Source organism: Neomonachus schauinslandi, chromosome 2 (assembly GCF_002201575.2).
Source record: "Neomonachus schauinslandi chromosome 2, ASM220157v2, whole genome shotgun sequence".
Taxonomy (NCBI): Eukaryota; Metazoa; Chordata; class Mammalia; order Carnivora; family Phocidae; genus Neomonachus; species Neomonachus schauinslandi.
In genome coordinates this window covers 145,923,807-145,936,326 of record NC_058404.1, presented here as the reverse complement: position 1 = coordinate 145,936,326, position 12,520 = coordinate 145,923,807, and the positions used below count along the sequence as shown (strand labels likewise).

The 12,520-nt window shown below is 40.9% G+C and overlaps 1 protein-coding gene across 1 annotated transcript in view; it reads right to left on the bottom strand.

Annotated features, from left to right (window-relative positions):
* Positions 1-12,520, bottom strand: part of ADAMTS3 (ADAM metallopeptidase with thrombospondin type 1 motif 3) — a 251,001-nt gene that overhangs the window by 228,000 nt on the left and 10,481 nt on the right. The window contains exon 3 of the mRNA XM_021702380.1: positions 3,820-4,226. Within this exon, the coding sequence (XP_021558055.1) occupies positions 3,820-4,226 (407 nt within the window). The remainder of the gene's footprint in view (positions 1-3,819; positions 4,227-12,520) is intronic.

Sequence of the window (12,520 nt, the reverse complement as noted above, 5' to 3'; positions counted from 1 at the left end):
TTCTTTTTTCTTTTTTTAAAGATTTTATTTATTTATTTGACAGAGAGAGACACAGTGAGAGAAGGAACACAAGCAGGGGGAGCGGGAGAAGGAGAAGCAGGCTTCCCACTGAGCAGGGAGCCCAACGCAGGGCTCGATCCCAGGACCCCGGGATCATGACCTGAGCCGAAGGCAGCCGCTTAACGACTGAGCCACCCAGGCAAACTATCTGTGGTGGAGACAATGTTTTCTTTTCTCCCAATTGGTCTTGGACTATTTTGTAAAACACAACAGAAATTAATTACTAGAGGGGTGCCTGGGTGGCACAGTTGGTTAAGCCGACTCTTGTCCGACTCTTGGTTTCAACTCAGGCCATGATCTCAGGGTCCTGAAATCGAGTCCGGAATCAGGGTCCCTGCTCAGCGGGGAGCCTGCTTCTCCCTCTCCCTCTGCCACTCCCCCTGCTTGCGCATTCTCTCACACACACTCTCTAATAAAATAAATAAATTATTTTAAAAAATGATAAAACAAAACACCAGCCCCATTTTTTAAAAATTATTCGACCCGGTACGAATACAACAATTGTCAAATTGGTGTAAGAGTTTCTTTATATAGTCTCACTTTCGGTATTTATTTCTTCACAAGCCTGAGTCTGTGGACACACTTTGAGTACCACTCATTTTTAAATTTAATTAAAGAGTTCTGCTTACTACAAAGTAATTCTGTCTGAGAGTGCTGCCCATTTCAAACTCACAGAGCATGCCACAAGCTTCCGTTAGAGGAAAGAGATGTAAGGAGTTTCACCGGGGGAGAAAGCCTTACTATGAAACCCCCAACCCTAGTGAAATCTATGTTCCTGCGGCTGTTTCTTATGTGCAACAGCTTCGAAGGACACATGGAGAAAGTCAGATCACGGGAATACCATCGAAAACCGATGTAACCAAAAGGATTCGACTTCCCATCCAGGTAAAGCTTCAGTGACACTGTCTTCCATATCAGGAGACTTAACTATATACTTGCTGGCAGGTATTTTTCCATTGGTATCTTTAGGCCAAATGGGGCTGTACTTTCTACTAGACCTACTTGGATTTGATTATAGTCTCAGAGTCTCCCAGGGCAATGGCTTGATAGCCCATCAGGTTAATCCTCAGGCATCTATGTTATCTCAGTATCCCTGCTTCCCTTTCTGAGGCCAAGAAGGTTAAGCCTGAATCCCTATATAGCCAGTTAAAGGGAAAAGGGGTTTAGGAATCAGCAAATCAGCCAAGTTTATTTATATTCCCTTCAGTTAAACTTCCTGCTTCATCTCTGCTAAGGACTTATCCCATCCAATGCAATTCTACAATTCTAAGAACTTGTTCCCAACTTAGTGAAGTAGTCCTGCTGTTATCCCTCTGGTTTGTTGATTCGCTCCCCATAACCCTGCTTGCTGTTCTTTCTGCCATCATCTTCACTTTTCCCTGGCACATGGCTACTGTGAACTGGAAACTCTAGAAAAGCCTTCATTCCGCCTACCCACAGAGTCAGCACTGCCTTCTCGAGAGGCCAGACCCACCGCTTTCCTGGATCTAGCTGAAGGCCTAGGCCAATTACCTCTGGTTCAAAACTCTGTCCTATTCATATCTCCGGAACACATTTCCCTTAACTACAATTTTTCAAGTTAAACGTGATTCTAACATATATATGTATATACACATATGCCAGATATTTTGACATTTAAATTTCATGACAAATTTAACATCTTTGAGCTGCATGAGGATGGTAACCACTATTCCTTCCACCATTTCAGAGCGCCTAGAATAGCACTTGGCTCATCACCAGCTCCTATAAATACTGCTTAATTAATTAATTAATCAATTAATGGACCCAAGACTGGAACGAATGAATACTTGCAGTGTGCAGTCTGTATAGTACACACACACACTCAACATCAATTTACACATGATGCTAACACCGTCTTAAAAATGAGAAGTTAAAGAATCCTAATAATTAACATTCATTCAGACTTTATATCTATTTTCTTCTTCTTTGTAACAACTTGTTATGGCCCCAGATTTCTCATATCTATGATTCAATAATTAGACATATATGGTAAGGAAAATACTGCTTGCTAAGTCAGATATAAAAATCACTGTGATGGGGCGCCTGGGTGGCTCAGTTGGTTGAGCGACTGCCTTCGGCTCGGGTCACGATCCTGGAGTCCCGGGATCGAGTCCCGCATCGGGCTCCCTGCTCGGCGGGGAGCCTGCTTCTCCCTCTGACCCTCCCCCCTCTCGTGTGCTCTCTCTCTCATTCTCTCTGTCTCAAATAAATAATAAATAAAATCTTTAAAAAAAAAAAAAATCACTGTGATGATGCATTAAAGTCAGTTCCTTGCCTTTTACCTTCCTTAAACAGATTTTCAAGCCAATATCCCACATTTCAAATCTTAACTGAGAAGGTAAACGTACATAATTTTTTACACTATAAAACTAAAAAATAACACTGAATTAAGTTTTATTTTCAATGTATTTTACTTAAAAGTATTAAAAAATAGTACCTTTTGTATGATTTGTGTTCTTTTCTATCTTAGTAGTTACTGAATCACACTTTCTCAAGAATACTTTGAACTTCATCTTCTAGAAAGTACTTTCTTTTTTATTTCCTATTCAATGACTTAATTAATTCACATCTATTCCACCTTTGTAGAGAATGAGAACTCAAGCGATTCCTTATGTCTTCAAACCCCAGAATACGGTCTAGCACCAAATGCAAATGTACAGATCCTAATCTAATGCAGTCCCACTTGAACACTTGGACCTGCTACATGTCCTCTGCTCAGTTTTCTGCACTGGCTCTTAAAACCCTACAGAGCATCAAGAGGCAGGACAAGACTGCAAAAATACAGCCTGAAACAATGACCTCACCAGCATTTGGTAAAACATATGTATCATACCTCCTCTGGGTTGGGCCTATGCACAGAGAGAACAATAGCAAAAACTTCATGGTATTGTTGGAGGACCAGCTAAGGTAGAATAATTATAAGCAGGAACATAAGGAATATTTCGAGAACTCCCAGAAGAGTGGCAAAACAAAGGGAATAGCTCTGAACTCCCAAGAAACAGCAGCCTGGCAACCCTAGAAAGAAAAATGGTTGCTTTTTTGAACAAAGTCAACTGTGGATGGAGGGGGTATAAACATTGACACACTTTCCAAATAACATCTGGAGTAATGAAACAAAAATATTTCACATCGGCAGAGTGTGTAGAGAAAGGTCAGTTACTATTGGCCTCATCAACAAAACTGAAGAGCAATATACGGGTATTTTAGTTGAAAATAAAGAAAAACCTGACTCAAAGCCACGATGCAGAGATAACTACATCTCATGTTTGTAAAGTAATGTGATTTGAACAAATTCTGACAAAGGATCTGCTCATTTCCCATTTTAGCATTCTGTGGGGAAGCGAAAGAATGCATTCAAAATACTTTAAGAAGATATCCAAAGTTTCCACATAAGAAGTGAAATGCTATCATTTTGGAGGAATCTACATTTCTTCAGAAAATTTTCAGGATGCTTTGAAAGAAATAAGGAAATAAAACTCCCCAATGTAACACAAGTGAAAATGTAAGCAAAAAATGCTAAAATAGGTATCTTTTGCTTCTCGGAATAATGCTGTCTTTGTGGCAAAATGAAGCCAAAGCACACATCTTTGACTATAAAATGCTTTCTCAAGCTCCTTCCTGAACTTAAAATATAAGAGTAAGGCTTCCTTTCCACCTCTACCTTCCAAACCATGCTGGAGCCATGCTGCACTCCCACACACCTGCAAACACATACACACAAAAGGGAATAAGTCTTACCAGACCGTCACAGTTGCTAATGGCAACAGAGGTTCCTGGAATGTCCATGATGTCACCAACATAAGCACAGTTAGTCTGCAAAGGCTCTGTTTTCCAGATTCTTTCTGAAGCATTTCCTGCTTGATGATCATTAATGGGGTCAGTTATATTCTCAGGCACCAGAGATGTCTCGTGCCATTCCACAACAGCCCCAGGAGCTACTAGCTGAGTATTGGGCCTTAGTCGCAGATGAAAATCTCTTCCAAATGCTGTGATGTTAAAGAACAATTGCTCAGAGTTGGAAGACACGTCCCTCGGTGACCTCCTTTTGTGATTTGCAGAAAGAATATGGGAGAGATAGTGTCCTTCAAAATTTGTGCTGACTGGAGTCACCAGCTCATACTCACTCTGTCTCTTTATTGGTAAATCTGTGGGGTGAAAAATAGAATTGTAGAACCCTGTGTGACAAGAGAACACAGGAGGACATAGCTTAGGCATAAAGTGCCCCACCTCACAAGGCTCTACCTCAACTTGCATAATAAGTATATTCCTGAACCATCTCATTAGGTATGAAATTTTGAGAACTCAAATCATTTCTCAACTACACTTAGGGAACTCTGGGTTCAATGAATCATTTTCTTTTTAAAAAATGTACTACAGGGCGCCTGGGTGGCTCAGTTGGTTAAGCGACTGCCTTCGGCTCAGGTCATGATCCTGGAATCCCGGGATCGAGTCCCGCATCGGGCTCCCTGCTCGGCAGGGAGCCTGCTTCTCCCTCTGACCCTCCTCCCTCTCATGCTCTTTGTCTCTCATTCTCTCTCTCTCAAATAAATAAATAAAATCTTTTAAAAAAAAAAATGTACTACAATGTGAATATTCGTATCTCATTTATACGTTTGAGGATATAAATATAGTAAGTTTCCATAAATGATATCTGGTTTGCTTATCATCAAGACATGCTCCCAATTCATATATTATTGACATAACTGACACCTGCTACAAATTTTTAACAAAGTTGCTATTATGTAGAAGAAATTTTTTTTATTGTTTAATTTTTTCCCTGTAAAAATCCTAGAATTTATACTAATTATAATAGCTACTTTATGTTGCATTTACCATTGGCCTGTAATTTTATACATTGTAGTTAATGGTGCTGTAGTTTATATATAATTTTTCCATCATAACAAACCTAACAATCACATTTCATGGGTGAGGAAACTGAGATTCAGGAAGTATGTGCTCAAGGTCAAGTAACTGTGAAGCTCAGATAGGAATCCAAGTCATATTCCAAAGCCCATACACTCATTCTGTTCCACTGAGTTGTGCCCCATAAATCACAGAACATTTTCAGAAAACGAGGAGAATAGGTAAAAAAAAAAAAAAAAATAGAAATCATAATCTATAAATTAAATATGCAGATGCTGGTCAGTTAAGAGCAAATGGCATTGTCATTTTGCACCAAATTCCGTACATGGGACAGATACTCATTTTAATATGAATGTCTATTTGGAGTCCACCTTATATCATGGTGGCCAGCTACAGGTTAAACTCAATTTCACAATTAATTCCCCTCATTTAGCCAAATGTATTATGTCTGCTAAAATGCAAACACGCTGGGGAAAGATAACTCATTGAATAAACCATTTATCCCTTACTAAAAATGATTTGGAAGCAAGACAGTGGATCCTGGAAAAGAACATGAGGACAAGAATGAGAAAAGAAGACAAGCAAAATCTGATAACAGAAATTAAAAAGTCCCCCACCTTCATGATTCTAGCCTAAGACTAGTCCCACAGTATGTCAAAGTACCCTGAAAAAAATTCTATGATCCATGAATACGTCTCCCCTAGAGCAATTACATGGATGTCATCCAATAAATGAAAGTGTAAGACTCGTAACTGAACTATAACCTATGATCTTAAAGTAACCTTACAGAATATGTTCATTCTTTTCCTGCTTTTTAAATACTTCACACAGTGTATAAAGTACCAGAAGACAAATGAAGGCATTTTACAACTTGGAAATTCTTTGAGTGCATGTTTGTTATCATTATGCCATTTAGAATGGCCAATGAATTTAAACAAAATACCCTTCTTTATTAAATGCACAGATCAAATAACACTGCTGTAAATATTTACTAGGCAGGAGTGAGGACTGTCGCATCACATAGTAAAGTGAAGCCTGCCTGCCTCCAGCCCTGGGACGCGCAGCAACGGCATGATCCCCACTTTGTGGTTTCTCTGGACCATCGTCAAAGACCCACACTAGGCATCAGCGTAAGCACAGATGCAAAGATGTAGTCTCTCTTACAGCCAAATCCCTGGGGAATACTTTTAGTAACTTCTGGCTTATAGAAAGAACTCAAAATTTTAGGGAAAGAACTTGAGTGTCGCAGGAGCAGAGTGATGGAGGGGAAGGCTTCCACAGTAAGGGATGAATCAGGCTCTTGGGTGTGGACTGACAAAGCCTATCCCCAATTAAGTATAAATTCCTTAAGGACAAGAAACCCCCCCCATTCAGCTTGGTATTTCCAATACTATCTAATACAAGATTTTGTACACGCCAAGGTCTCTTGTCAGTAGGATCTGTTTAACATGTATTAAGTTAGTAATGCAGGTAACCAGAGAACCTTTGCTTTGTCTATGCTGTTATACACTAACTTACAAGACATACTACCTAAAAAAAAAAAAAAGACATACTACCTGAGGTCCAAGGGCATCTGCCTGCACCAGTAATCCCACTTATAACTCTTTCTCTAACTATTCATTTACTGTTTCAAGTGAAGGAGGTTTCCCATCTCCACTGAAGGAAATTCACACAACCAAAGTCTAGACAATATACTGATGCCTGGATTAAGTGACTAGAGAACTAGAAAATTTAGGAAGAATGCAAGGAGGCTCCTCCACACCCAGGAAGACAACCAGGGCCTCATGCTTATAGCAAACCACGCATCCTAGATTCTCTGGGACAGTTCCATTTTTCCACTGTCAGACAGCATGTTCTGCATTTTTATTCAAAATAAAAAAGGCATATTTCTATAGAGCTTTGTCTTCTCTGATGCTAAATAATAAATCATTCCTAAAATGTACACATAAGACACATTGTTGAAATTAAACCCAGAATGTAATTTTCCAGTTGGGAATTATTATAACCAAGGGAAAAGATGCACTTAGTAACCCATCAGGCTACCATACCCCTGGACAATAGTTAGCAGAACTGACAAAGGAGCTACCAGGTCACCTGCCATCTATTGGCAGGATAAATACTGGGCACTGTGCTTTGTGTTCAAGAATATACCATCTCTTCAGCGCCTAGGTGGCTCAACTGGTTAAGTGTCTGAGTCAGCTCAGGTATGATCCCAGGGTCCTGGGATCGAGCCCCACGATGGGCTCCCTGCTTAGTGGGGAGCCTGCTTCTCCCTCTCCCTCTGCTGCTCCCCCTGCTTGTGTTCTCTCACTCTCTCTCTCTGTCAAATAAATAAATGAATATTTAAAAAAAAAAAAAGAATATACCATCTCTAATTCTCACAGCAATCACAGCAGATGGGTGTTATTATCCCTAGTTTATAAATGAAAAAGCAGGCCTAGGAGGCCTGACACATTGCAAGCAAGAAGCCAAAGGAAGAATTCAATTTTGATCATTTTGACACTGAAGACCATGCTCCTATGCTCTTATTCACTTCAGAATAGATGGAACATCTTGCTGTCGATTTCTAATTTAAGATCTGACTTATGAAGGAAAACTACCACAAGAATGACGACGTTCTGTCTACCCGCAACCAGCCAACCAATTTTTCGTCCAGTGTAGTTTCAAAAATTTCTGTAAAAGGCTCTTAAATTCTCGGTCTTCGGGAGGGAAAAAAAAGGGGAGGGGGGATGGTGGGGAAAGCTCAAAGCTATCAAAAGTATTTTCATCTCAGATTACAAGCATACAGGCAAATCAAATTATATCCAGTGTTAACTTACTGTATTCAGAAATTACACACCTCACAGGCCCAAATCCTTCCACAAAGCAGTACAGCCTATGGATAAGGAAGAAACTACACTGTCAGAAAGCAACAAGTTAAGTCAGCGCATGACCCTGAACAAATTCTTTGGTTTCTCTTAGGCTCAGCATCCTCAACTGTTAACTGGAGGCTAGTAATACTTCAGCTCATAGGTCTAGTGAGAGGTTTAAACGAGATTACGCAGAGGATGCAATAAATATGAGCGATTGAACACTTAAATGTAAGTTAGCTACTCATTAAAATATTGCCCATGTGCAGTTTTAAGATGTGAAACTATACACTTGTCAGCAGAGATGGCTGAAGGGCCACGGCAATTGGTATATAAAGGTCTTTGTGGGCCATAAATTCTACAAGCACAAATGGCCAGAGCCACCGTAAAGCCACACTGTGGTCACTAAGTCACCTGAACAGGACTCAAAAGCAGTGAGCCTTCCACAACCGACTGGCGTCTAGGCATGCATGGTCCATTTTCCTCCAGCTAATACGGAGATGTTGTCTGTGGTCTTACCAAGGAGCAAACCACCCCCCCCCTCCTTGTGCACCAACCCCTAACCCCTCTCGCCTTTGCAGGAACAGTTTTTGCACCTGTCCTCTCTTCTTTCTCAATCAGTCTCCCCACATCACTAGATCATTCCCATCAACAAATAAGCAGCCGTCTTATCTCCCACCTTTAATAAAAACCCTCTTGATGCCACATCCCGCTCTGGCTAATATCCCAGCACTTTCACTACCCTTTATACCCCCTCAGTGGTCTCAGCCTGGCACTGAGAATTCTCACATCTCAAGGTCACTACGATTGCTTTCCTCTGGGATCTCCCTCCTTAATTCCTTCAGGTTTGTGCTTTAATGTGACCCTCTCTCAGTGAGGTGTGTCCTGACCAGTATCCATCTCATCACTCTCCAACCCCTTTCCCCATAAAACTTGTCACTCACTCTCTGACATACCATAAATTGTATTTACATTTACTTATTGTTTCTCCCACTAGCATATAAGCTCCACGAGGGCACAGATTTTATGTTCTCTTTACTACTGTTTCCCAGTGCCTAAAATAGAACCTGAAATCACTCAATAAATACCTGTGAATGAATGAATGGATGAGAGCAGTTTGAGCCTGAGGGTGTATCTGGAATTAAAATGCACCATCTTTTCCCCAAATAGCAAGTTATCACCAAGCGATCAATGACAGCCAACTACACAAGTTGTCATATACCTCTACAACCAGAATTTTGCTTGCAAATGTTATTTCTACTTCTCACGGCTCTTACTGACCAGTAAATCAAACATTTCGTAGTATCCAGGTCTTATATTTAAGCTACTAAGAACGAGAAAGTGGATCTAGTCATTAAAACAGATCTCCTGGAATGCAGACACAGTGCCCCTCATACTTAGAAGCAAGCAGCAGGAAATCAGCTCCACTCCGCAATCCCTTTAGATATTCACAGAGTATCTATACAGGTCAAAAATAAAAAAGACCCTGAAAATCATCTAATCTTTGCCTCTTTCCTACAATGAAAGCATCTCAAGTAGATGATTTCCTTTTAAGTTAGAAATGGAGTGCCTTTAACCTGCTCCTGCTCTCTGTGAAAAGAAATTTTTCTCTGACTCTCCTGGGCCGCTCCATCTCTTAGCTCACCCTTCTCCCGGTAATGAAGAGTGATGTCTGTGATTTGTAAGCCTGGGAAAAATAAGAAGTTCACAAAGCTCAGAGCCTCCCTCCTCACTCTTATTCTGGGAAGGATCCTGATAAGGAGCACACGTTGTCTCCCACATCATGGGGGCAAGCCCTGTCCTAGCCCAGCAGGTCCTGACACACGCCGGCTGGGCACTTCCCATCAAAGGGAGAGCCTCTTGTTACCCTGGCCTTGTTTGTAAAAGATATTTTTACTACATCTTTATATCTGCTATTTCTAACTTGTTAACTCAGGCAAGTGAGAGGGGTATGTTTTCATTCAGGATCTCCTCAGAAACTCAAACTACCTTTAAGAAAAAGTATTGTCGTATCTTCAATGGATGACTAAATTATAACACTAACAATTCTCCTTGTCAGAGAATTCTCTAAAGTCCTCATTTGAGAGTTTAACTTAATGCCTTCTTCCTCCTCAGGCTGAATCAAAGAGACACATTCCTGTGTGTGTGTGTGTGTGTGTGTGTGTGTGTGTGTGTGTGAGAGAGAGAGAGAGAGAGAGAGAGAGATGTGTATACATCTGTATACACACACTAATATTAAACATAACCTACATCAAAGTATTTGAGGAGGGGCACCTGGGTGGCTCAGTAGTTAAGCATCTGCCTTCGGCTCAGGTCATGATCCCAGGGTCCTGGGATCAAGCCCTGCATTGGGCTCCCTGCTCCGCGGGAAGCCTGCTTCTCCCTCTCCCACTCCCCCTGCTTGTGTTCCCTCTCTCGCTCTGCCTCTCTCTCTGTCAAATAAATAAAATAAATAAGTAAATAAATAAATAAGCCTTTGAGGAGGCCATGTTCTATGTTTCCATATACTTCAAGACCTTTTGGATGATCCAACTTTTCGTTTTAATGTCAACCACCTTAGAATTTTCTCAGTTTCAAAACTGTAACCATTTCTGAGACTTTGGGCCCTTTTCCACATGTCCGTGTAGTGCATATAACAGACGCTCAGTAAATACAGGTTCAAGGAAAAAGAGGAACTTGCTTCACACTGAAACTTGAACATGGCAGTTCTCTGCCTAGAATAATGTGTCATACCTTCTCTTCACCCCTAAAATATCTAAACCAAACTTCTCATTTTCACCCTAAATATTCAGCTTGCCTTCCTGACTTCACTGTTTATGTTCATGATGTGCTGATTCTCCCAAAGCTCCAGCTTAGAAAACTGATTTTATATCCACTTTTCCCCCCATTTAATATCATTCAAGTCCTGTTTTCTCCTTAGAAATCGCTGTCAAACTAATCCCATTTCTTCCAATTGCTTCAAGTCCTTGTCACCACACACTGTAAACCGCGAGGTGCCAAGTCCAAACTCCCCAACATAATTTCTCACAGCCAAATATTGTATAAATTGTACCAAAATATTATCTGAATTACTGCCAGGAAAACTGTTTTAAAGTCCCATATGTAAAATGCCTAAGTTCTGCCACTTACTACCTTTGTGATTTTGGTCACTTAAGACTTCCATGTCAGTTCTCATCTGTAAAATGAGGGTAATAGTATTTTATTCATCGCCTTGTAAAAACTAACTGGCCTAATCCAAAGTGTTTAGGACACTATTTGGCACATATGAAGGGCTCAATAAATGTTAGGTATTAATATAACTGGATTATTCTCTCTGAACAGTTTCAATGGCTCATCATTACTTCAAAGATAAAACAGTTTCAGAAAACTGATCGCTTTTTCTCCATGTTAGACATGAAAATTGTTTTAAAGACCTCTACTAATCAAATCCTCTCACTTCACAAATAAGGAACTGAAACTCGCAGACTGGGTAATTGAACCCAAAACTGAACTGTCATTTAAGGCCCTATGCGCTCTGTCCCTAAACTCTTTGCCACATCATCTCCCATATTGGCCTACTGAAACATTCTATTGGGCCTAGGCCCAACTTAATCACGCCTGTTCTCAAAGTCCTACTCCACCATTCGCCCCCAGGGAAAGGACTGCTCCTTTATCTCCATCCATACAAATCCAACCTGGCCTACAGGGCCTATCTCAAGCCCCATCTCTCCCAAGAAACCTTCCCTGCTATCTTGCCCAGAGTATAGACCTGCTGGTCTAGGCTTCTTAGATCTCATCATCACACATTATCTGTATAAAAGTTCTAAAAATCTGTATGGGAGAAAAATTATATGCTTACGTCTTGTCCTTTCAGAGATTGTAGGCTCTTTGGGATGGAGGTGTGGTATCTTAACTATGTTTAAATGTCCCCAGCATACAGCAGTCTTTGGGGGGAAAAAATCAGTGGTGATTTTTGGAAGTGGGGATTCTTGAGAGGGAGTGCTTTCACAGTATACCACTGTGGCCCAAGCTCTAGCATCATCTTAATTCCCTCATGCATTCAGTCTCAGAAGCTCACAGCTGAGGACAGGCAGCTTGGTATGCATCTAATACGTTGTGCAATGATATCCACATGTCTCCTAGAGGTTACTAGATGTCCCCAGTACGTTACAAAGACCACACTATAGAACAGTAAGAGAACAGAAGTGTTCAGTAGTATAATCAACATTACTTAGACGTCAAGTGACTACAGTACAAAGCTCACACATATTATAGCAATCTTTAGTTGATCTAATGAAGCCCAAAGCTACTCCTGGTATACAAAATATTGGAATACTTGTGACTGATGCAATATGGCTTGAGTTCCCAAGCAAGGAAGGGAGAAGGTGGGGTAAGACGGTTGATTACCGAAGGTCTGGAGCGGAAAGTACTGCGTTTAAATTCTGATTTCAAGCTGATGTGCATTTTGGCCTCTGTAAGCAAATTATCAAAATTAAGGCTCAGAGAGGTTGCCTGTAAAATAATGGGCTCAAACAAGGTAAGGCACATAAAAGACTTAGTCCAGCTAGTAACAATGTAATAAAAGAAAAATTAGCTGAGGTTATTATCACCGTGACCATCCCCATCCAGCTGAGCTATAGAAGATGGAAGTGGGCTTCCGAGTCCTTCCACGTCCCGGCACCTCTCAGGCCTCTCCCATCTCCACTCCCGCCCCAGCCTGGTGTTTCTGATATGGGTAGAAGGGATCC